The sequence below is a fragment of the Melanaphis sacchari genome, unplaced genomic scaffold, assembly GCF_002803265.2.
Source record: "Melanaphis sacchari strain LSU unplaced genomic scaffold, SCAv2.0 Contig105_pilon_pilon, whole genome shotgun sequence".
In the NCBI taxonomy this organism is placed as follows: Eukaryota; Metazoa; Arthropoda; class Insecta; order Hemiptera; family Aphididae; genus Melanaphis; species Melanaphis sacchari.
Window position 1 is genome coordinate 760,480 of NW_020270395.1, and position 22,385 is coordinate 782,864.

A 22,385-nucleotide genomic window follows, 5' to 3' on the forward strand; every position below is an offset into this window, starting at 1 on the left:
CTATCAAATAATATTAAACTTGTAATAAGAAAATAAACTGGAGTATTTTAAATATAAGTAATAAATAAAATAAAAATCAATTTGGGTAATTTTTGGCAATAAATTGAGTCTTGTTGATATTCTAGAAGACAAAATTTAATATTTTCAAAAGAAATCTGTTAAAACGGGGAAAAAGAAATGCGGGAATCTTAACAATAAACCAATTTTCAATAAAGTCAATTTTGTTTTTTTTTTTATGTATCTATAATTATTATTATTGTAGACTTGAAATTTATACTAAATATTCATGTTTGTTATAAACTTTCACTTTAAACGAAATAATTTTCAAAATATTTTGAATATGTATGTGTTATTTATTGATATTTTTACTTTTATAGATTTTTTTCAATTTACTCGTATAAATGATGCAAATTTTTTTTGTTTTTAATACAAAGTTTCTCTTTTTATTGTTCATATAATACTTAATCTAAAAACACTGAAAATAAAAATTGATTTTTTGAGCGTTAAAAGTTCAAATTTTTACAAAATTACAAAAATTTACAATTTATTTTGAAAGTACAAATAAATTTATGAAATGATTAATTTTTATACCAATCAGTATTAGGTATATTAGATGTTTGCCTTGTTATAATAGGTATATTTGATATTTGGTTTTGGTATTGATATTTAGTGTTGTAATACGTATATTGATACCAGTTTATTATTGAAATCAGAAATGATTTTGGTTTTTTTAATATATAACATTCAATTTCTATATCTATAATTATAATTTATCATTAAATAGAAGACTTATTAAAATCAAATCAAACAATCGTAAAATGTTATCGTTTTTTATTTTTTTGATAATTAAATTGAATTATACATCATCCAGTACAAATAAAATATACAATAAATATAACATTAAAACTCATAACCGATTATTATTAATAAGAATAACATGAGATTACAAAGCCTATAGGTACTATTATATAATATAAGATATATATTTATATTTATTTAACATTATATAAATGCGTTACAAAATTGGAATGTATTTATTGCAATATAAACCATTTATTTATAGAAAAAAATTATAACTGTTTATTATAGAACTGTCAGTTACGTTATAAGACTTTTAAAAAAATAGTCAAATTTAAAAGTTTAAAAATTGAATATAAAAACATTTTCTTAACAATAATAAATAATACGCGTCGTCTTTTAAAGTTTGGAGTTTTCCATTAATATGCACTATTTATATATTAAAAGTTGGAATTTTTTTTCCGACTAATGGTGTATTACTATTTGAACGTGCAACTTATAAAATAAAATATTATGTATACTTTAGTCTAATTTAAATTGTTCAAATCATACACAAATAAAATTACCATTAAAAAAAAAAAATTAATAAATATATTAATAGTATATTGTAGAATGTAAAATTCCAGTGTGATTTTATAACTCATTTTCTATACTTCGTATGGTACTTAATGATCTGAAATAAAAACCAAAAATATGCAATTTATAGAATTGTACCATTGTACTTCATAAGAATTTAATAACTCCATACCCTCTCTTCGACTGCTATTTTTCTCGACTTCCATACGAATTCAAATACGGCAACAACACAAGCTACACCCATTCCACCCATTAGCACTACGAATACGCCACCCACGTTAGCCAAACCCAATTCATTGGCCGCACTATTGGACTTTGAAGTATCGTCCTGGTAAACAATTTAATTTAATTGTCATTAAAAGTTCTAACATTTATGCTTTCATGTAATTACCCGACAAGCACCACCGCCTCTTTTTTCTTTCCACCATTTTGTTTTTAGCTTATGTAATTTACCGATTTCTTGAAGTTTTAATACTGCCCCACTAATAGCTGTTCTATATGGAGAATCTAACAAACAAACACACTAAATAAATAATTTAAATTTATATTATTTATGTAGATTGACATAGATATCTACAACCCGATAGATATCAACTTACTCGGCGGCATTGCTATGCCGTAACCTTTTGAATCCAAAAGCCCTCCGACTTGAGTGAGCTCGCAATTTCTTTCAATCACGTACTCAATACTAGTGGATTCCATTAGAAATGCATAGTTTCCTTTTCCTTTTACAACTCTTTCTACGCCTTCGTTATTAGAAGACATAAATACGCTTGGTCGAGATGATTCCATAAACGACCACATTCTCTGGTATGTAATAAAATTTGAATCCTTAATGAAAAAAACACATAATTTAATCAGAAAATTACAAATCGTCAATAAATATTTGTTTTGGTGAATATTACTCTGAAAAACGCCGTAGTAGAACCACCTCGAAGTGCGCCGTATTTTATTTTCGTTTGTTTAGCAAGGTCTTCGGCACTTTCAATCGGTGAGTCCATTCTTTCCACGGTTAAAAATGCCGCTAAGTTAGCAGTATATGACGAGATCATAATTAACGTAAAAAACCACCACATACCAGCAACAATCCTTGTAGAAACAGCTCTGCGATTAAATGGTAAGGTGAGTATAAGTCATATAATAATTTATAATAATACATGTTATTATATTTTTTTTTCTTTTTGGACGAACGAAAAGCAAAATACCGTGCAACAATAATAAATTGATAAGCACTTGTCAAATTTACTAGACACTCAAACGAATATACAAAGTTTAAGATTAAAATAAAATATACAATGATAAATACAGTGGAGATCAGCCCTCTGAGCCACAACGAAGAAGTTATATCTGGAAACGATTACATGCAAACTTAAAATACTTACTTAGGAGCCATATCAGATCCTTGTTGCATCAGAGAGCCGATCGTAAACCACAGTGAATTGTTCAAGGAAAACTTGTTTTCAAAAACGTCTGGAGCTTCAGAGTTGCAAGGATGTGGATTTTCCCATTCATACGGACTAAACCTAAACACAAAACGTGCAAACACTACAGGAACTATTTAATACGTACGTATGATAGATTTGTGTAGTAGGTATAAATATACATTATACTTATACGTATCGCCCGTAACGTGAACGGTAATAATAAAGGGTGTTTACTGTTGCTAATCCTACCTACGCGCCAACAGCGTTGCGTCCAATGCAATATAAAAATATATACGTGACGGTGCAATATATTCTATATATTATATATGTGTCTATTATGTACACAGATACTCCGTTAGATGTTTCCTTACTTGGGAAGTATATCGCAGCCCTGTTGCATCAATGATCCGAACGCGAACCACATACAGTTCATGAGGGAGAATTGATTTTCTAGGTTATCCGGATCTGGGTTACACGGATGGGGGTTATACCATTCGTACGGGGTGAATCTTTTGTCCACAAAATCATATTTCATATTTTATATAATATTATAATAGTTGAATTGAGTATACATATTATAGTATATAATATTATATTATTATAGTCAATTTATAATACATTATAGACGTTTTAACGTATAACATACTATTATTATTATTATTTTAAAACGATAATAATGAAAATGTATTACACATGTTATACCTAGCTAGTATGTAGAGGAGAACCGATACGCCAAGATATGCGGTAGCCATGTATATCCACACATCCAACGATAGTGGAGACAAAAATGAAAATAGGTTCGGTGGTTGTTTGATTGGTTTCCGGTACAAAATACTTATGCCTGCAATCGTTTCAAGTATTAAAATATTTATCAATGACATATATATGCAGATTTCGTACAATATTGTTCTACTTTAAGAATCTACATTTTTTTTTACTCGAAGCATTAATAAAGAAAAATTAAAATCACTTTGTAGGCAAAAACGTATAAAATTGCACCTACTATTGTTAATTTTATAATAATGTGATGAGTATAATAAAAAAGTACAAGTTTTTAATTGTATTTTTATGATGTACCATTGTTTATAAAATAAGTGTAAAGAGATATTTGTGTAGTTTACCCATATTTCAAAAAAAAATATAGTGTATTTATGTTTATTAATTGAATATAAAACTATACTATGTAAATTATGGTTTATAAAATATAAAATAAAAAAACGCTTACCGAGATTCATAAACGGCATAGTAAAATCAACAGCTTGTTCGCGATCGTAGGTAATAGTTAGATCAGCCACTACTAAGTCCGCTCTCTGAAACATTATATAGTTACAATCGTATAGTTTTTATGTATATATTACGTGATATTTGCTTTAAGCATGAGACAGGACGATTGCTGTTTATGTAATTAGAATTTTTTAATATCTGGACAAGATAATCATAATTATAATAACTAAGGTCATCTAATCAGTAAAATTATTTATTTCTTTGAACGAGACCAACCTGTTGTAAAAGCTCTCCCATCATCCCATCCCATTCCTTAGTTTGTTCATTGTAAGAACCGTAACGACCATCTGGCACAAGTTTCAGTGTATAGTTAAAGCCCAGCAGTTTCGATATCTCGTATATCAAATCGATTGCATATCCTTCGAATTGATCGTTGCCCACTAGTTTTTGACTGGATTCACGGCGCATAGTATAAGGCGAACTCTACACAATTTAAAGATCACCAACATTTTAAAACATATAAATATATTACGTATTGACTTCGCTCATAAATGTAACGTTCCGACTCATACAATAATTCGGATCTTTGAAATAAAACCACCATAATTCAAAATTTGGTACTTTTATACATGGTATGAAATCAGAACCACAAACATTTTATTACAAAATAATGGATTACCACAAATGTTATCATAATTAAATTCAACGTCACTGCAAATTTGTGTCAGTATAAAAATGTTTTGTTTTTTTTTTCACTTTAATGAACATACTACTGCTAAATCTCAAATATAGATATATAACCTTGTATTAAATCATAATTTAATCATGTTCTTAAAACTCAAAGTTGCCGAAATACTTTTGTTTATGGTGTTTACAAATTTTATAATTAGTAACCTTAATAAAAGAAGAATACAATTAATTATTAAACATATATGAACATTAAACAATAAATATAAATTACTGGTACTTTTTCAAACTCATTAAATTCTTGATTTTTAGGAAATTATAATTGTTCAAAATTCGAGAAAGATGTAATTACGAACTCGAATTTGTAAAGATAGAACACATAATCAAGTTTGATGTATTAAAGTATGAATGAAAGTTGGCTTAATTTTTTTTTCAATTGTAAATACTATTTGATAACTATTATATTTTTAAATTGATTATGGTAAAATATATAAAAGTTCAAATAAGTTTGAATGGGATTTAATTCCATGTTTAAACAATTTAAGAAAAAAATCAAGTTCATGTTTGTAAAAACTTAAGTTCAACACATCTCTCGTTTAAACAATATATCACGTAAAAAAACTTGCCAATATTAAAGTGACGACCAATGTCTTATTATGTAAATTGTCAACGATGCTGGAGTAGGCTTCGACAAAAGACCTAGTGAAGTTTATCCCTTGGCTGGAGTTCCAAGTTCCGATCTTTGATAGTCCTTCTTTATTCACTTCTACCACGTCTAACTCAAAGTCGGTTCTAAACCCTTGATTGTCGAACTTAATGACCCCGGTCAGACCACTTATTTCTACCTATACGACAACGATGAAACATAAAACAAACGTAAATCATTTATTACATGACGGAAATCATGAAATATTGAACAAAATATTTGGATTTTTTTCCATTACTATTTTCATATAATTTATTAAACTATATCCGTGGGACCATGTATCAGAAGCATCGCAGCTCAATGGTTTTATATCAATCTTTTGGCTGCTATCCAAGTCGTGGAGTGCTCTGGCGAATAGATGAACAGCGTCATAAATTAAAGCAGTTTCTGTCTAAACAAACAAATGTTATGTCGTTTAAAAGAATAAATATTGCAGTACTTCGTAATAATATGCTTAATACACATTTATAATATATATGACTTCGTTTTTCTTACCGACATTACGGTGAAATTTTCTCCCTGCAACAATATAGAATAAAACATTGTGTTATGAATATGAAGAATACGATGTATTGTGTAAATACATTTTTTTCAAATAACGTAATTTTCTGAGAATGTTTCTACTCGTGAGTTGTGAGTGAATTAAAAACCCGTAACTAAAGCGGTGGTGAATTTTTATATAGAATAATTTCAATTTCAATCTTCAACACGATATAATTAAAACATGGTTAATAAACATATATACTCGTAATATAATATGAAGTAAAAAGTATGTCATAGAATAAAGTTACAAACAAACCCACAATTTATAATTGTTATAATCATTAATGATGATCGTTATTTTATATTATGACAGTGGTTCTTTAATGAAAGCAATTCAACGCAAATACGTAATTGACTACAAAAGAACCAATACACCGATATTATGCACATAAAAAACTTTGTCAGTTATTCTACGATGGTGCCAAATAACAAAACACAGAGAACATAACTATACAAGTATAAATTTAAAATACTTCACTAAACTCTTTATAATAGTATTAAATGTATTGATATGTTTATTTTTTTCAAGTAGTTATTTTTAGTTTTTTGCTCAAAACATATCGAGAATATAGTATAAAAAAGTTAAGTTTTCTCAGAAACTCAATATACACTCTTATACCTTGTATTATTACATAAATTAATATGCTTGAAAGGTCTAATAAATATAAATAATATAAACTTTTCAAAAAATCGATATTGATTTCAAATATAATAATATGTATTATGTTTTTATTTTCAACAAGAGCTGCGTAAAATTTTCGTAAACATTTAATTATTATTATAATGATACATTACTTATCAAATATTATAATTATTACTCATCACTAGAATCCTATATCTATTCTATACCTCATTATATTTATAAAATATTTATACAATATTTAAAGCTATAGAGATATATAAAAACATAAAACATTATGGCAATAAATTCTTTTCTTTTCGAAATAATATAATATTAAATTTATCGTGTTTTTAAACGACCACGAATGAAGTGAAATCCAATTACAAATAACAATTTAACTTTTTGAGAACACAAATGCAAAAATATTTGTTGAAAATTAAATGAATCTCTTAATTACGATACAGTTACACCATTAATATGCTTCAATTTTATAAAATGTATAATTGGTAATCATCTAAATAATTTTAAAATTAACGCAATTAAATAATATGTTTTTTATATCAATTCAAAAAAAATCTAATAATGACTTAAAAATTAAAATGAATAAATTATTTTTTATTCAATTACAAATTTTGTAATACTATAAAATTAAACAATGTCATAAAAAAAAAATGGAAAACTGTTTAGTATTGTACATTATAATATGATTAGCGATTAGCTTAACTCATCATGAAAAACTAAAATAAATATTTTCCTTGGAATGTTATATAATATATATTATAGTTATCAGATAATTACATCAAAATATTTTATTGTGAATTATAATAGTTTGTTTACTAAATACTTTTCTTACTTTTTATTACATTTTAAATTAGACAAAACCATTTTTTTTTTTTTATGAGCACCGCATGAATTGAAGACATTTTATCATTGTTCAACATGAATCTTCATTAGTATGAATATTATTATGCATGAAGTTATGTTAAAGTACATATGCAATTTGTTGTTCATTTTATGGAAGTTTTCTGCAGAAACGCTTGTTATTTAATATGTCTATACTTTATTTCGTGAGCTATAATATAATAATGATATGAAATTTGAGAAGTTTGACTTAAATTAATTTAATAACCGTGGTTTGAGAAATGTACCACTAATAAACAATCATTTTATCTACACTTCCTACCTATCATTATATTGAGTTCATTGTTGTATAAACAACACGAAACAGTATTAAAAAATTGTATTTTAAATATTTATAATTATTAGTTAATATTATAGTACTATCTACTACCTATATAATGTTTCTATGATAATTAATTATCAATGACAATATTTAAAATAATTTAATCTGATTAATAAAATCTAAAATTTAATTTTTTTGTACTATTTGAAGAGTAGTTGGGTTGAAATTTTAAGGGGGTCAAATATTATAAAAGACTTACAAGTTACAACCAAGTTTAAATATTTTAAAATTTAAAGTTAAACAAATTATGCCCGGTATAAATTTGAAACATTAAAACAATATGAATTATATTACTATCGGTTTATGCTCAGATATATAACCTATCCTAACCTAAAGTAACATTTTTTAATATAGTTATATTATACAAATTATTAAGTACCTAAATTTAATTTGTATGGATCAAATTCATGATTTTATATTGTAAATAATTACTTCAAATCAAACTAAAATGTAACTTAAACAAACATTTCAAATAGAAACTAAAAACGAATCAGGTACCTATACTATTTTAGCTTACGAATTACAAGTGAATAGATGTGGTTGTGAAATATAGTTCAATCAAGTTAGTACTCAAATAATAACTTATTAACAACTTATTATTCTAGCCATTCTAGGTATACATACGTTTAAAGGTTATTGGTGTATTGGTCTATAAGTTACAACACGAACAACGTATATTGGAATATACTCATTGGGAGTCAATTAATTTGTTTTATTAATTATTTCGTCTTAAAATTATAGGTAAGATATGTCGATGCTATTATAATATATTATATCAAACGATAAAATAGTAAAGTCGACTCACCCATTGTTTTAACACTTTTTGCACCACAGGTGTGTCAGGATTGACTAACCGGAAACCTGTGATGTTTGTACCACCGTATTTAAATTCATCCAGATCGATAGTATGAAGGTCCTGAAAGTTCAAAATAATCGTTAAAATATATAGAGTACACTATAAAAGTATAAGTACAGAATAATAATAATGTATTTTATTATAAACAAGATAATATCATAGAAAATTTGTACAAGGAATTTTTCAAACGCTTAACAAAATATAATTTTATATAATATCTTGTCAATAATTATCAACATATTTTACTCCAAAAATTTAAAAATGTCTTATATTTTTTTTTTTAATGACCTAATTAACAATAAAAAAATCATCCATATTATATAAATTACTAGAGATAAATCACGAAGAAACTCACCAGAGATGTGATCAAATAGCTGTGATAGTCGCTCATCATTCCTATTTGTTGAGCTTGTTTCAACACATCATATATTTTTTCGGTTGAACAATCAAGTACGATGTGCGATTCTGCTGAGTTTTTTATCTGCTTCAATAGTGGCCTACGAGTGAACAAAATCAGTCATCTTTTTGATCAATAATATAATAATTTTATAAAAAATTACGATCACGCAAAAAGAAATAATATGCTATTATAATTATTATATATACATTAAATACAAAATACAAAAACAAAAACTCGTATTATTATGAAAGATGTATTCTTCATTTTCATACCACGACAATATTTTTATTTTTAAGTTAATTTCATAATATTAAAAATAAGCTCTAACCATCATAATGAGAATATTGCAAAAAATATATTAAATTAATCTTCTTTTATAAATGATTATTGTGTATCATCAAATTATTTTATAAATTGTTAGTCCACTATTTAATATTTGATTAACTATTATCTATAATCTATACAGATATTATGATGCATATTACATTGATCTATACATCTATATACATAAATACCAAACGTACGTTGATGTGTTTACTAAAATTAATATTATTCTTCTTAAGTATTATATTATTATTTATAATTTATTATAATAATTATAAATGCAACCAAAAATAGATAAAGAACAGTTATTCGAGGCCCGGTATACCCTTACACCTAAATATACCTTTGGTTTTTATAACTTTACCTGTGATCTCGACTGGAACCCAATTGACGAATCGTGATTGGGTACGCTGAGAACGCGCCATTCCTGGCTTTTAACAGCTCTTGTAGCCTCACCAAGCCTTCGTTACTCTCGTATATTATTGTAAACGACTTCCAGCCCCATTTTTTCACCAAATCCAAGTATGCCTGTATACGTAATACGTTCGATAAAATCTCACAATAGTCAATAAGTGTCATGAGGTGTCATGAGCCATACATAGTATTATTTGATATTATAAATATATGGATAATATGATGAACCATCATCAAATACACTGATGTACGTATAGTAATGAGCATAATTTATGATATACATAATATATAATACGCGTTACCTTAGATAATACGGTTGGATGTGGATAGAGATTGACCAAGCAGCTTTCACGCCGCAGCTTGTAATCCCACCGCGTTTCCAAATGTGGTATTTCCATCGTGTCACAAATGGACTGAACGTGACTGGATATTTGAGCAGACTGTGGGCCGAATACTGCAGCGACGCCAAGCCGGAGTAAACTGCACACTGCAACAATTTGGATAAAAAACGGTAATGTTTGAGCAAATGCATTTTTATATTATAGCTATAATATTATATCTGATGTCATTAGCCATGAGTATATAACCTCTTTTAGAAGCATGGAAACTATCTTGTGGCGATACTCTTTCCACCTGGCCAGAAAGGTTTGATCTACTAAGTATGAGCCGATTCGCGTTGACGTCATGGATGGCGTGTTTAAACACATTTTCTTGGTTGATGTCATTTGGATGAAACAAACCTCCTAAAAATTAAAGAAAGGGAATTATTTAGTATTATACGCAGCAAATAATATCATTTATCAAATATATTCAAAAATCAGATATCTAAAACAATAAAATTACAAAAGAACCAATAGGTTATAGGTATACTGCTTACACGTAAAAATAAAATGAATGATGTATTTCCAACACAATTTTTTTAAGGTCATTATTCACATTTTAAAGTTATATTATCATTAAATTTGTTTGGGCATAGTGATAAAAATAATTTTAAAAATATTATGGGATTATTTATGTATCACATGGACACAAGACTACAAAGCTGAAATAATACTATTCAGGGGTTGGCCTTAATACTATGATAGAAGAATTTTCCGACAGTGTGAGCTATCAATCTGTCATATATTTTTATCTCAAGTTTATTAACTTATATTAAAATAAAAAATTTAAATTGCTAAAAAAAAAGAGTGTAAGCAAAATAATTTTCTTTTAAATTTTGATATCACGTTCTATTTACCGAAAATAATTTGTATATTATTCATTATTGATATAGTTTCTTATAATAATATTTAAGTTTAAAATTTAGTTGTATTGAATGTGTAATGCAAGCAAAACGAGTAAATTTTTTTCCCCTATAAAATATTTTCTTGTATTTTATTCAAATGTATAATGCAATAATTATTAATAAAATCATAAATGATATGTTTAGACTGTAGTTTGAACTGATACATATTTAATGTGTATACGTAAGTCAAACATGTATTTAAATAAACTCGTAATATTACATGAATCAACTAATTTAAAAATATATTTTATGATGCTTTTATTTTTCGATTAATCTCACCGTGCTTATGAAAATAATTACATAAAATAAAGAATTAGTTTTGACAGTCGAAAATTGCATATTTTTTTTTTTATTTTAATTAAATTAATTGTAAATAATATTTTGATAAGTTGACAAGTAATTTTAGTGATAAGTTGACAGCTAATAAAATAAAATATAAATATCCAAATGCATTATATTATGATTTTTTAAAACTGTATATAAAACATTTTAGTATTAATCAAATATTTATTGTAAGCAAAACAATTGAGTTTTTTCACAAAAAAAAAATAAAAAATAAATTGTAATTAAATAATTATTTATTTATTTACTTTTTAATTTTTTATACGAATACATGTTTCTTAAAAACATTAATGTTTCAATTTGTAAACAAAAACAAATAATACTCTCACTTATTGTCAATAATCTATGAAATATATCCCGATATAATACAGTTTCTCTCACTATACATATTATATAGGTACTTAATATTTATACAACGTGATTTATCGCTACGCTTACTCGTGATATTTTATTTTAATAAAATTCAGAACATGAACATAAATTACATTATATTTGATATTTGTGATAAAAATACATTGTTAGTATAAGAAAATATACCAAAAATTACATTATTATTACATTTACTATTACCTACTAATAAGCAATAAAATATTAAAAATTGTATCAAAGTTGTTTTATATACTAAACTAAAAAATTATTTTGAAAACGTTATATTGCTTTAAGGCTAAAATGTTCAAACGATTCGTCTGATAATCAAAAACGTTTTGAAGAATGTTTGAAACCAGTAAAAAAAAAGCATTGAACGAATATCTTTTAATTCTAGGTTATTAAAATATTAAAGATCATAGTTCTTAAAAATAGCTTTACAGAATTATAAAATATAATATGTATACCTATACTTATAAGATTTGAGAATTTTTACGAATTTTAAAATGATTTTAAACTAATCGATTAGTTATAATTAGCGCTAGGATTTTGATGACTAGCATTTTTTTTTCTTTAAATGCTATACAGTTCTAACCAAAATCTAAGTTTGTTTCGTTATATAATAATTTAGAATGTATAGTTTTTATTTTACATGTTTTTGCATTTTTAAGGTCAGTTTTACAAATATTACGTTAATTTTGTGTATTTAAACTCATTTTTGTTTATTTTAAGCTTATATAATATATGTAGAATAGGTAATCCCAATTAACGACTCCAGTCCATTGATACTGAAAAAGTAATTAAATTAATTATCAACTCAAATTAAAATATATTTTTTGATTTATTTCTTAAAACAAATTTTTACTCATTTTGTATGACATAAAAATTAATAAATAATAATTATTATTTTAAAATTAAATTTTTCCTTCATCTAAATACATTTTTTAGTCATTTTTAAATTAATTTTTTAGAAGTTTTAGGTAATTTTTGCATATTTTTTTTAGTGCATATTTGTGTATTTTTTTAAAACATAAAATTCCTAGATTTATAGTTATAATTATAACTATAAAGTTTTTGAATCATTAACGCTCTCATATCTTCTGAATCTATTATTGTGGACCGATATTATCCACAATACTCAAAGTTAAATAATTCAAAAACTATATGTCAAATTTTTATACAACTGAATCAATATTTATTTTTTTTAAGCCATTTTTGTAAATTTATTACAGGAAAAAAGGTAATTTTCCTTTGATATAAATACATTGTAAGCACCACAGAACACTTCTTTAACATTATGATTAAATTTCGATAAATTTATTCAATTTGGATAGATTAATAATTATACAAGGGAAAATCAGGGTGAATACGGTTAGCGGATCATCGTACATATTTATTTATCATGTTATATGCATTCGATTAACGATGAAATGATTAATCATATTCTTATAAAAATATTTTATTCGGCCACAAAACGTGTCTGGTATTCACAATAACAAAATTAATCAAATATAACCTGACTTATGTATTTGTACAATTCGACGTTTGTAACATAATAATTCTATGTCGTTTTTAACGGCACATTATTATAGGTATCGTAGTAAGTTATACAGAATGAGGAGTACAGTGTACACCTTAATAACTATGCTACCGTATTATTATGATAAGTGATTCCCGGCGCGGCGACGCTTACCAATTCTGATTGTGTCGGGCAGAGTGTACACGCGGCTCGCGAAGTGAACGATCCAAACAAAGATTTCCAACTTCATTTCTGGTTGTGTTTGAACGACGACGAGAGGTACGGAGCGTAAACCAAAATATCGCTTTACACGGACACAAATATGTATGTGTATGTCCACATACACGAGTCCACGACTACCGGACAACAGCCCGTCGAGTGGTCCACTGAGTGGCAAAGTAGAAATTCTGTTTCTCGCATCGTTCGTTTTGGCGCTCCACAACCCACAAGCGCGCAGGATCGTAGTATGATCGGGCACGACCGGAAGCTGTGCGTCGAGGCCGCCGCCGGCGGTACGATTTTCTATTTTTTTCCGTTTTATTACTTTTTGAAAACGTACTCAACCCCAACCGCACACCCTTTCCTCTTCTGCGGCGGATACAACGACCAGCGCATAATTATTGTATGCACAGAGCAATCGCGCGGGGTTTAAACATGGTTAATTAATCGTCGTCGCTTTGTTTCACATAACATAATACGAAAATAATGCATGAAACACTACATTAGCCACAATAACAATGTATTATTATTGTTGTTGTTTTTTTTATTAATATTATAAGTACCCGACCATAGTAGTTATTACCACGTGATTTTATTTTTTCCACTCGAATGGCACGATCCCTGTGCACGACAGATAAGTTATACAAAATTTGCGCATTTCGAAATACCCATAAGTCGTTATATTATTATCACATCATATCATGTACAGAACTCAGTAAAGTGTGTTATCTCTACGGTTTTTATTCGCTCGTAACGGAAATTCAACAAAACCACACACAATTGTGTTTTGTAAGATACTATACTCTTGACCGTCCAAACAAATGACATAGCTACTAGGCCATAAATATTCTGGTATATTGTAACATGAACTGCCTAGGCCGAAAACCGCTGAATAATAAATTGATCATATTACTATAATAAATATACTTTAATAAACAAATAATTAATATCACGACTATTAACTCAATAGAAATTAAAAAGTAATACGATAAGCTCGTGATCGATCTAAGTAGTTAATTAAATTATAACATACAGTAGCTGGGTATGTACCTATTATATATTAATTGAGGATAATATGTTCTTCATGTTCATGTTTTTATTAATCTAAAACAAATGATAAACGTATAATATGATAAACTGTCCGATAAAATTATACACCAGTACGGACTTTGGATTTAATGAAAAAAATAGTTACTTAAAATATTCTTGTTACCTAGTTTATAACTTGCAGTATGTATACCTATAATATATTAGTATTTGGTATTACTAGTATTACATTTTTTGATAAGTATATGATTTAATTACTTTTATAGTCGCAATGAACTAACTAGTATATTTTCAGAAGTTTTACGTGACGTACGAATATACTACATAGGTGTTGAAAATAATTTCTGAAAAAGATATATCTTCGTTAAATCAATAGATCAAAAGGTGAACATAAAAAGTGTTTAGGCAATCGAAGAACTTCCAATTCACCCCTTAGCATAAGGTACATATAAATAATATTATAATAATTTAAAAAAAAAACCATCCAATCATGTGACCTACACAAATATTTATTATATGTGTACAAATATCATTCTGCAAGAAAGCGCGCGATTTGTGATCATTTGAATTCGAAGTTCATTCTCCTTCCCAAGTATTTTTGGAAAATGAGTAGGTACGCATTTTATTTATATATATGGCAGCCTCCTTCGGTTGGTTGCCAAGCAACTGCGTTATACTGGATTATAATCGATCCGAGTAGCTAGCTACTATTCGGTCACTCATGTATATATATATATATATATATAGTTCTACAAGACTCATAATATGCAATCGGGAAGCTCCTAGGCACACTTATAAGTGTTTATTTATTTTGTTTATCATTGTCATAAATCATAATATGTATTGGTGATGAAAATATTAAACAATATACCTAGTTATGAAGTTATGAAATAGACTATGAAGTAGCGTGAAGCTTGGTAACTCTAAAACATATATGAGCTAGTGAAAGCCCCTTTAAACACAATATACATCAAATTAATATAGATAATGTATGAAAGTCTGATAGGTACTAGAAATATTTTTTAATAATAATTATATAATTGCCATACTACTTATAAATGTATTCAAAACAATAAAATTGTATGCTTAAGAGTTAAAAGTGAACTTTTCGAACATTTATTTGATTAAAAAATTAATTATTTATCAGTTATTACCGCCAATTTGCTCAATTCAATTTAACATAATTAGATAACTACTAGGTACAATTTTTTTTCTTTTTTTGACTTTTAGGTATTTAAGTTTTCTATAAATATTATTGCCACAATAATATGTATAATATCATAACTATCACCTAATTTCCAATGACCATTGTCGCCGCGGCTTGAGCGTCCTCAGACATTTTTCTAAGAGGGGGGAGGGGATAATTAATTTAAAAAATAAATAGAGATTTTTTTTATACAATTTATTTATAGTATATTATTATTTTACGTCATTATTATATTAAATTATTATAATTAGGTAACAGATTTAAAATTTTAGGGGAGGGCAAGTGCCCTGTCTTGCTCCCTGGGGACGCCCGTGGCCGCAAGTTTATCCATTAAATAAAAAAGTTATCAGTGGTTTTTTTTAATCTGAAAATAAAAGTACAATGGCCCACAAGCTTGGACGTATACACATACCTGAAGTGAACCATTCTAAACACGTCATTGGCAGTAAGTAGCTATAATATAGACACCAACACATCAAATGTCGTCACTTAATAACCATCATGGCTAATCTCAGTTTTCTAGACTTTTCAATAAGAACAAAAACTGATTCGTTGAGCTAAGATCTAAGGATTTCAAAAGTTAATGTCCTTCTGCGGAATAATTAATAACGCCCCAAAAACTAACCTGTATCTACTTATACTATCTTTCTAAAACTTTTATCTTATCAAAAATAATCAGAATATTTATTTCATACCTAATCATAATATAATTCTAAAATACCTAATGTACCTAAATTATAATTGACTGATTTAATATCTATAGACTATAATATTATGTTCCTGTAACAAATGGCAATATGCTCAATCTAACAGCTTACTAGCTAGACAAACGACCTAAGCACTGCTAGTAGTTAAACCACAGAAACAAAACGATAAAAAATATTGAAAGGTAGTTTTTTTTTTTATGAGAATTTTTTTGTTTTAATAGATTTTGGTTTCCTTGTTTTTATCTTTGTGACCAATAAGTAAACATTCCTCATTCCTCATTCTGCCGTGGTATAAGCAAATTTATTTTTTTGTTCCATGAACTTCTAATTCAATTCTTATCATGATTCACAACGTAAACTCGTGGAAATTGATTCTGTACTTATGATAATAAATGATATTAAATATTAAATTATACATTTCAAATTTTACTTGATACCTATTAAAATATTATTTAATATTTACATTCTAATATTTCATAAAATATTATGTCATACTTTTATATTAAATAGTACCATGGCTTGGTAAACCAAATATTTAGTAGGTTTATCATGATTTATGAATAGGTACTGAATAATACTTTCTCGCGTGGTTACGTGTAACTATCATTACGGTATTACATTATTTAGTTAAATACACCACAGGTAAAGTATAAAATATGACAATCTATAATATAATTTAAATATATTTATGTAAATATCGTTTAATATAATATTTATTTTTTGATTGTTCTTTATATATGGGCATATAGGCATTTGTGTATAGGTTGATAGTATTTTTTCAAACAATTAATGCACTTAAACCTATTAAAAAATCTTATTCAATATGAACCTTCAATTTATCAAAAATTGGGACTCTAAAAAGATAATTGATTTAAAAAGGCATTAATAAAGAATAAAATACATATTTTAAAATTTATTTAATAATAGTTTATTTTTATTTCAACCTCGACAATAAATTGTAGTATACTGTAAATTATATTATATTAATTACTGAATTAATTATTTGCAATTTTTATAATCTGTCGTGTTAAAATTAAAAGTGCGTTAGTAAATTAACAAATAAATAATACTTAATAACTCAACATTTTTTTTTTATTATTATACATTTTAAAATAAATAAAAATATATAAAAACTGGACAAAATCATTAAAAATTGTATTCACTACATACTAATTTATTTTAACACAAGTCGACTACTACAAATGGATTCATCTTTATCAAATTTGTCAATTACTTGATCAATGTTAATTAGTCTATCTCTTTCAACATAAAGCACTTAAAATGATAAATGTATTATTAATTATCATACAATGAATTATGCTGTTTCAATTTTCTATAATGAAATAAAAATTGAATTATTACTTTTAAAGAGGAGCAAAACGATACTATTGCTCCCTCAATAAAATATCTGAAAGAGCAGTCTTAAGACTCCACAATTTCCAAATTACACCTATGAATTTAAAGTACATATGTATTCATGGTTGTTAAGTATTTCAACAATGTTAAGCTAGATTCTCTTATTATTTAAAAACAGTTAAAATAATCAATCAAGATTAAATTTGTTTAAATAAATAATATACTACTTAATTTTTATTTTAAAGCATAAAGTCTGTCATTGGCATTTTGTTATACAATTAATCTATTCTAAAGCTTTATTTTATGGTAGGTTTAAGACATAAAATAACAAATTTGCTTTCAATAGAACAAATAATGTGCTGTTAAATTTAATATTAGAGTGAATTGACATATAATTAAGTTAAAAGGTAAAAACATAACATGTGTTTATATGTTAACTTTTACATTATTTCAATTTTTAAATTAATTATTTTTGGACTAAATTATAATAATTTTATTCACCTACTTATGCTGAAAAATTTTAGGCTACAAAATTATTGGTTTTACAATGATGCTTTTTTTCCATCTATCATCAGTTTTTGAGCAGAAAAAATGCTTAGTATAGTATAAAAAAGTACAGTTAAAAAGTATAGTTTAAATAAAAAATTCCTTATAATTGTTAAAATAACTAGTTTTGATTTTCCAAATGTAATTATTATTCTGTTGTCATTAAAAAAAAATAAACTGTAAATAATTTGTGTATTAATTAAATATTTATATCAGTAAATTTCTTTTTAATTTGTTAAAATTTAACTAAAAAATATATAGCCAATATTTTTTTTTATAAACTTTTATAGTTAAATGTAGGAAAAATCACAGAAATAACACCATTGTATGTATTATACCATTATAACACCATTCTTATTAAAATATTTATTTACTTATTATTCTTTTATGCTTTCAGAATATATCTGTAATAATGGATTTAAGTGATGATGAAGAATTTTATGATAGTGATCAAAGTGATGTGGGCGAACAAAGTTTACATGTTATGCTCAGTAAAACTCTTTACGATAAAGACAACGAGTATGAAGAATATGGAGAACACATTGCTGGAGAAGAAGAAGCATTAGGTAGTGTACAAGAGGAAGTACTTGGTAAAGTTATTGATGATGGCAGTCAAGAAGAAGTTGTCCTAGGTCCAGTATATAATAAAAAAGAAGATACAAATTCAAATGAAAATTCAAAAGAGCCAGATTCAAAATTTGTTAAAAAATTAGAAGATGCTGAAGAAGTAGTTTTAACGCCTGAAATTATAAATAAATTAGAAAATAAACATTTTTTTGATGGACTTGATGATGATAACTTTGAACCAATAAAAAAAAAATTAAAACTAAATAATGAAGATAGTAATAATGCAAATCCTCATAAAACTATTATTATGCATATACCTCAATTCATTCGATGTAACAAAGGTGGTCAATCCATTCAAGTTCAGTGAGTTTTTTTCATGAATTCAATTATACAATTAGTTCATTACTTATTATTTTTCAACTTAATTAAGTTATACTTTTGTATTGCAGAAACATTGTATGTGGTGCCAACATGGGATGTCCTTTAGACTTAGTAAGAATCGTTATGTGGACTAGTAACTCTGAGTATAATCCACAAAGATTTAATGGGCTAATTATGCGTCTTCGTAAACCTAATGTCACAAGCCTATTATTTCCATCGGGCAAAATGATCATGCAAGGTGCTAAGGATGACCGAACTGGAAATTTAGGTTGTCGAAAAGTAGCAAAAATTTTAGAACGACTAGGACACAATGTTAGTTTGATTTTTATTAACCTCTTATATTATTATATATCATCATAATTAATTGATTATGTAGGTACAATTTTGTGACTATACAGTGCATAATATTGTATGTACGTGGGATGTTGGTTTCCCAATAATGTTGGAAGAATTAAATACTGCTCACTCACAATTTACCAGGTACTTCTATTTTTTCTTTATGAATATTTTATTTTTTTCTTCAAATTTTTATAAATCATACAAAATTATTAATTTCAAATTCTAATTTTAGTTATACTTTTTCATCTATTAATATATAGTGAAACAAAATTAATTTTTTTAATTTGTTTGAATAATCAAGTCCTAAATGCAGTATATTTGTGATTATTATATTATCTTAAATAAACTTCAAGTATAATAAACAATGTTAAATTTAAATTTTCATTTATTTTATAATCTTAACTATTGAGCAAATATTTAAAAATAAAAAACGAATGATTTATACAAATAAACCTTTTGAATATCCCATAAAAAAAAAAAAAAAAAATGTTATTTTATTTAATTTAATATAATTAAGTAAAATGTAATTACATCATTTAAAATATATTTATGTGTTTAGCTTTGAGCCAGAAGTATTTCCTGCATTAATTTATCGGATGGTCAAACCTCGAGCAGTGTTTCTAATGTTTGTAAATGGAAAAGTAGTTTTGACAGGTAATGTTTTCTTGAAAATATTCAAATAACTGTCTATCTTTACCATAGTTGTGGAAAACAGAAGTTTACTTACTCATAGTTTAGAAAGGTACTTATAATAATGAACTAGTGAGGTTCTTATACCTAATGTTTATGGGGAAAACTTAGACCTTATAGTAACAAACAAAAAGCCCTAAAATATAGAAAATAATAACAAATTAAAAAGTTTATTTATATCGATTATTATTTGTTAGTTCTTAATATAATTTATGTTAATTGTAACTTCCATTTCATAATCACAATTATACTTATTGTATTCAAACATATTTTAATTCATTATTTGTATCAAAATATTTTTATGCATAAATAATAATTATTAAATACTGAACAAATAGAATTTTAATAGTTTTATTTTAAACATTTTGATTTTAAACCAGAGAAATGATGTGATGATAGATAACCAATAAAAAAGTATAATGCACTACTTTATTCGTCAAGCAATAAATTATTATTAATAAAAATAACTATTTTTTTCTAAATTTTATGAAATTTAAATTATAAGTAGCCATTTAAAAATTAATAGTTGGCAGTGTTCCCAATAAAAATAAATATGATAATAGGTAACCTCTACTAGTTACCTAAGTCGCTGTAATATGTGTGTTAAATTAAAATTAAATGACCATTAAATATAAAAAAATTGATTCTAAACTAAAATGGTCTGTTAACCTATATTTTATATATTTATATTGTTATTTTATCTACACTAAAGTAAATTGAATTAATATTTGCTGAAAACATTTAATTTTAAAATGCTATTATATATGTATAAAAAGAATATATGTTTAAAGTTTCAAGTTTCCTTAAATAATATTTTTTAAATTACTGCAAGATAATCAAAATCGTTATTTTTTATTTAAATTTAAAATATCTAATTTTTTTCAAATTTTGTATTAAAATTGTCCATATTTTTTAATTGAAAAATAAACCACTTATTAAAAATATTTAATTAATTTTTAAGCATTTTTACCCATTTATAAATTTTTATCAACATTTATAAAAGAAATTTGTAAATATCAATTGCCTGTAAACTGTTGAAAAATATCAAAATGTATTCAAAAGTTTCAAGTTTCTACGGTTGTTTGTTTTAATGTTACATCAACTATAAACAAAATTGATTTTATCAAAAACTAGATTTACATAAAAATTCTTGTTTCCCCCAACTTTTTTGTTTGTTTTTATTAATTATTATTTATTATAAATAATACTAATAATTTTTAATTTTGATTTCTTAAAAACAAATTAAATTAAATTTTTTTCAAAATCACCCTCAAAAACAATAACTGAATTATTTTTTAACTATTTATTGTGTATAAACACACATAGAATAAAAAAATTACAGTATAATGAGTACATTATACACTTTATTCATAACAAAATACAAACAATATAAAATTTTAGAATTTCTGTATCTTGTATAAATAAATAAACTTTTTAAAATGTTTTAGTGATACATAAAATATTATTTTTTAATATTTTACTGAATATTTAACATTATCTTACTCTAATATTAGTTAATAATGAATTATATTTATTTCAGGTCTTAAAACCAAAGCGGATATCAAAGAATCCGTCTTTTTGATGCAAGATGTATTAAATAATTTCAGAAAAACTTGAAGCAAAATAATAGTTTTTATTTTGATGTTTGCTATTTTAATTATTGTAATATGTATATTTATATGTACTTAAGTACTATATAAATGTGTATGTATATTATAAATCATTTGTTTTCTTAAAAGAAAATTTAAATTGATATTTCATTGGTATTAAATACCATCCATTTATTTTTTTTAAATAAAGTTTTGCCTATACTCGTTTATAACAAAGTCTATATTTTTATTAATTTTTTAGCAAAAAGATAAATGAGAACTAAATTCATCACACTTTATTTTAAAACAATGAATTTCCTTGATAAATAAATTGTGACAAGTTACTATCTATTATACATTGCAAGGATATATCACAAAGAAATTTATAAATCAACAGTAATTGTTAAC

At 25.6% G+C, this 22,385-nt stretch overlaps 2 protein-coding genes across 4 annotated transcripts; one reads left to right on the plus strand and one right to left on the minus strand.

Moving 5' to 3' along the window:
- Window positions 1-1,055: 1,055 nt before the first annotated feature.
- On the minus strand, window positions 1,056-13,737 carry LOC112603307 (glutamate receptor ionotropic, kainate 1). Of its 3 annotated transcripts, none has more exons than XM_025351818.1 (18): window positions 13,504-13,579; window positions 10,405-10,560; window positions 10,120-10,304; window positions 9,768-9,931; window positions 9,035-9,176; window positions 8,629-8,739; window positions 5,911-5,934; window positions 5,654-5,806; window positions 5,336-5,554; window positions 4,299-4,505; window positions 4,024-4,108; window positions 3,501-3,639; window positions 2,757-2,897; window positions 2,280-2,478; window positions 1,974-2,205; window positions 1,766-1,881; window positions 1,547-1,702; window positions 1,056-1,471 (listed from the first exon to the last, which is right to left on the minus strand). In XM_025351818.1, the coding sequence occupies exons 1-18, from the start codon at window positions 13,577-13,579 to the stop codon at window positions 1,439-1,441; spliced, it is 2,538 nt and encodes an 845-aa protein (XP_025207603.1). In that variant the 3' UTR covers window positions 1,056-1,438. The 3 variants fall into 3 exon arrangements, with proteins under 3 accessions (XP_025207603.1, XP_025207604.1, XP_025207605.1); XM_025351819.1 differs by lacking the exon at window positions 2,757-2,897 and adding an exon at window positions 3,170-3,307 and having other exon boundaries at window positions 1,057-1,471; window positions 13,504-13,737; XM_025351820.1 differs by lacking the exon at window positions 1,056-1,471 and having other exon boundaries at window positions 1,532-1,702; window positions 13,504-13,737.
- Window positions 13,738-16,969: 3,232 nt separating this feature from the next.
- On the plus strand, window positions 16,970-22,047 carry LOC112603308 (TATA-box-binding protein-like). Its single transcript, XM_025351822.1, has 6 exons — window positions 16,970-17,151; window positions 18,809-19,341; window positions 19,428-19,671; window positions 19,736-19,839; window positions 20,258-20,352; window positions 21,929-22,047. Exons 2-6 carry the CDS (start codon window positions 18,824-18,826, stop codon window positions 22,003-22,005), a joined length of 1,038 nt encoding a protein of 345 aa, XP_025207607.1. The 5' UTR covers window positions 16,970-17,151; window positions 18,809-18,823; the 3' UTR covers window positions 22,006-22,047.
- Window positions 22,048-22,385: the final 338 nt, after the last annotated feature.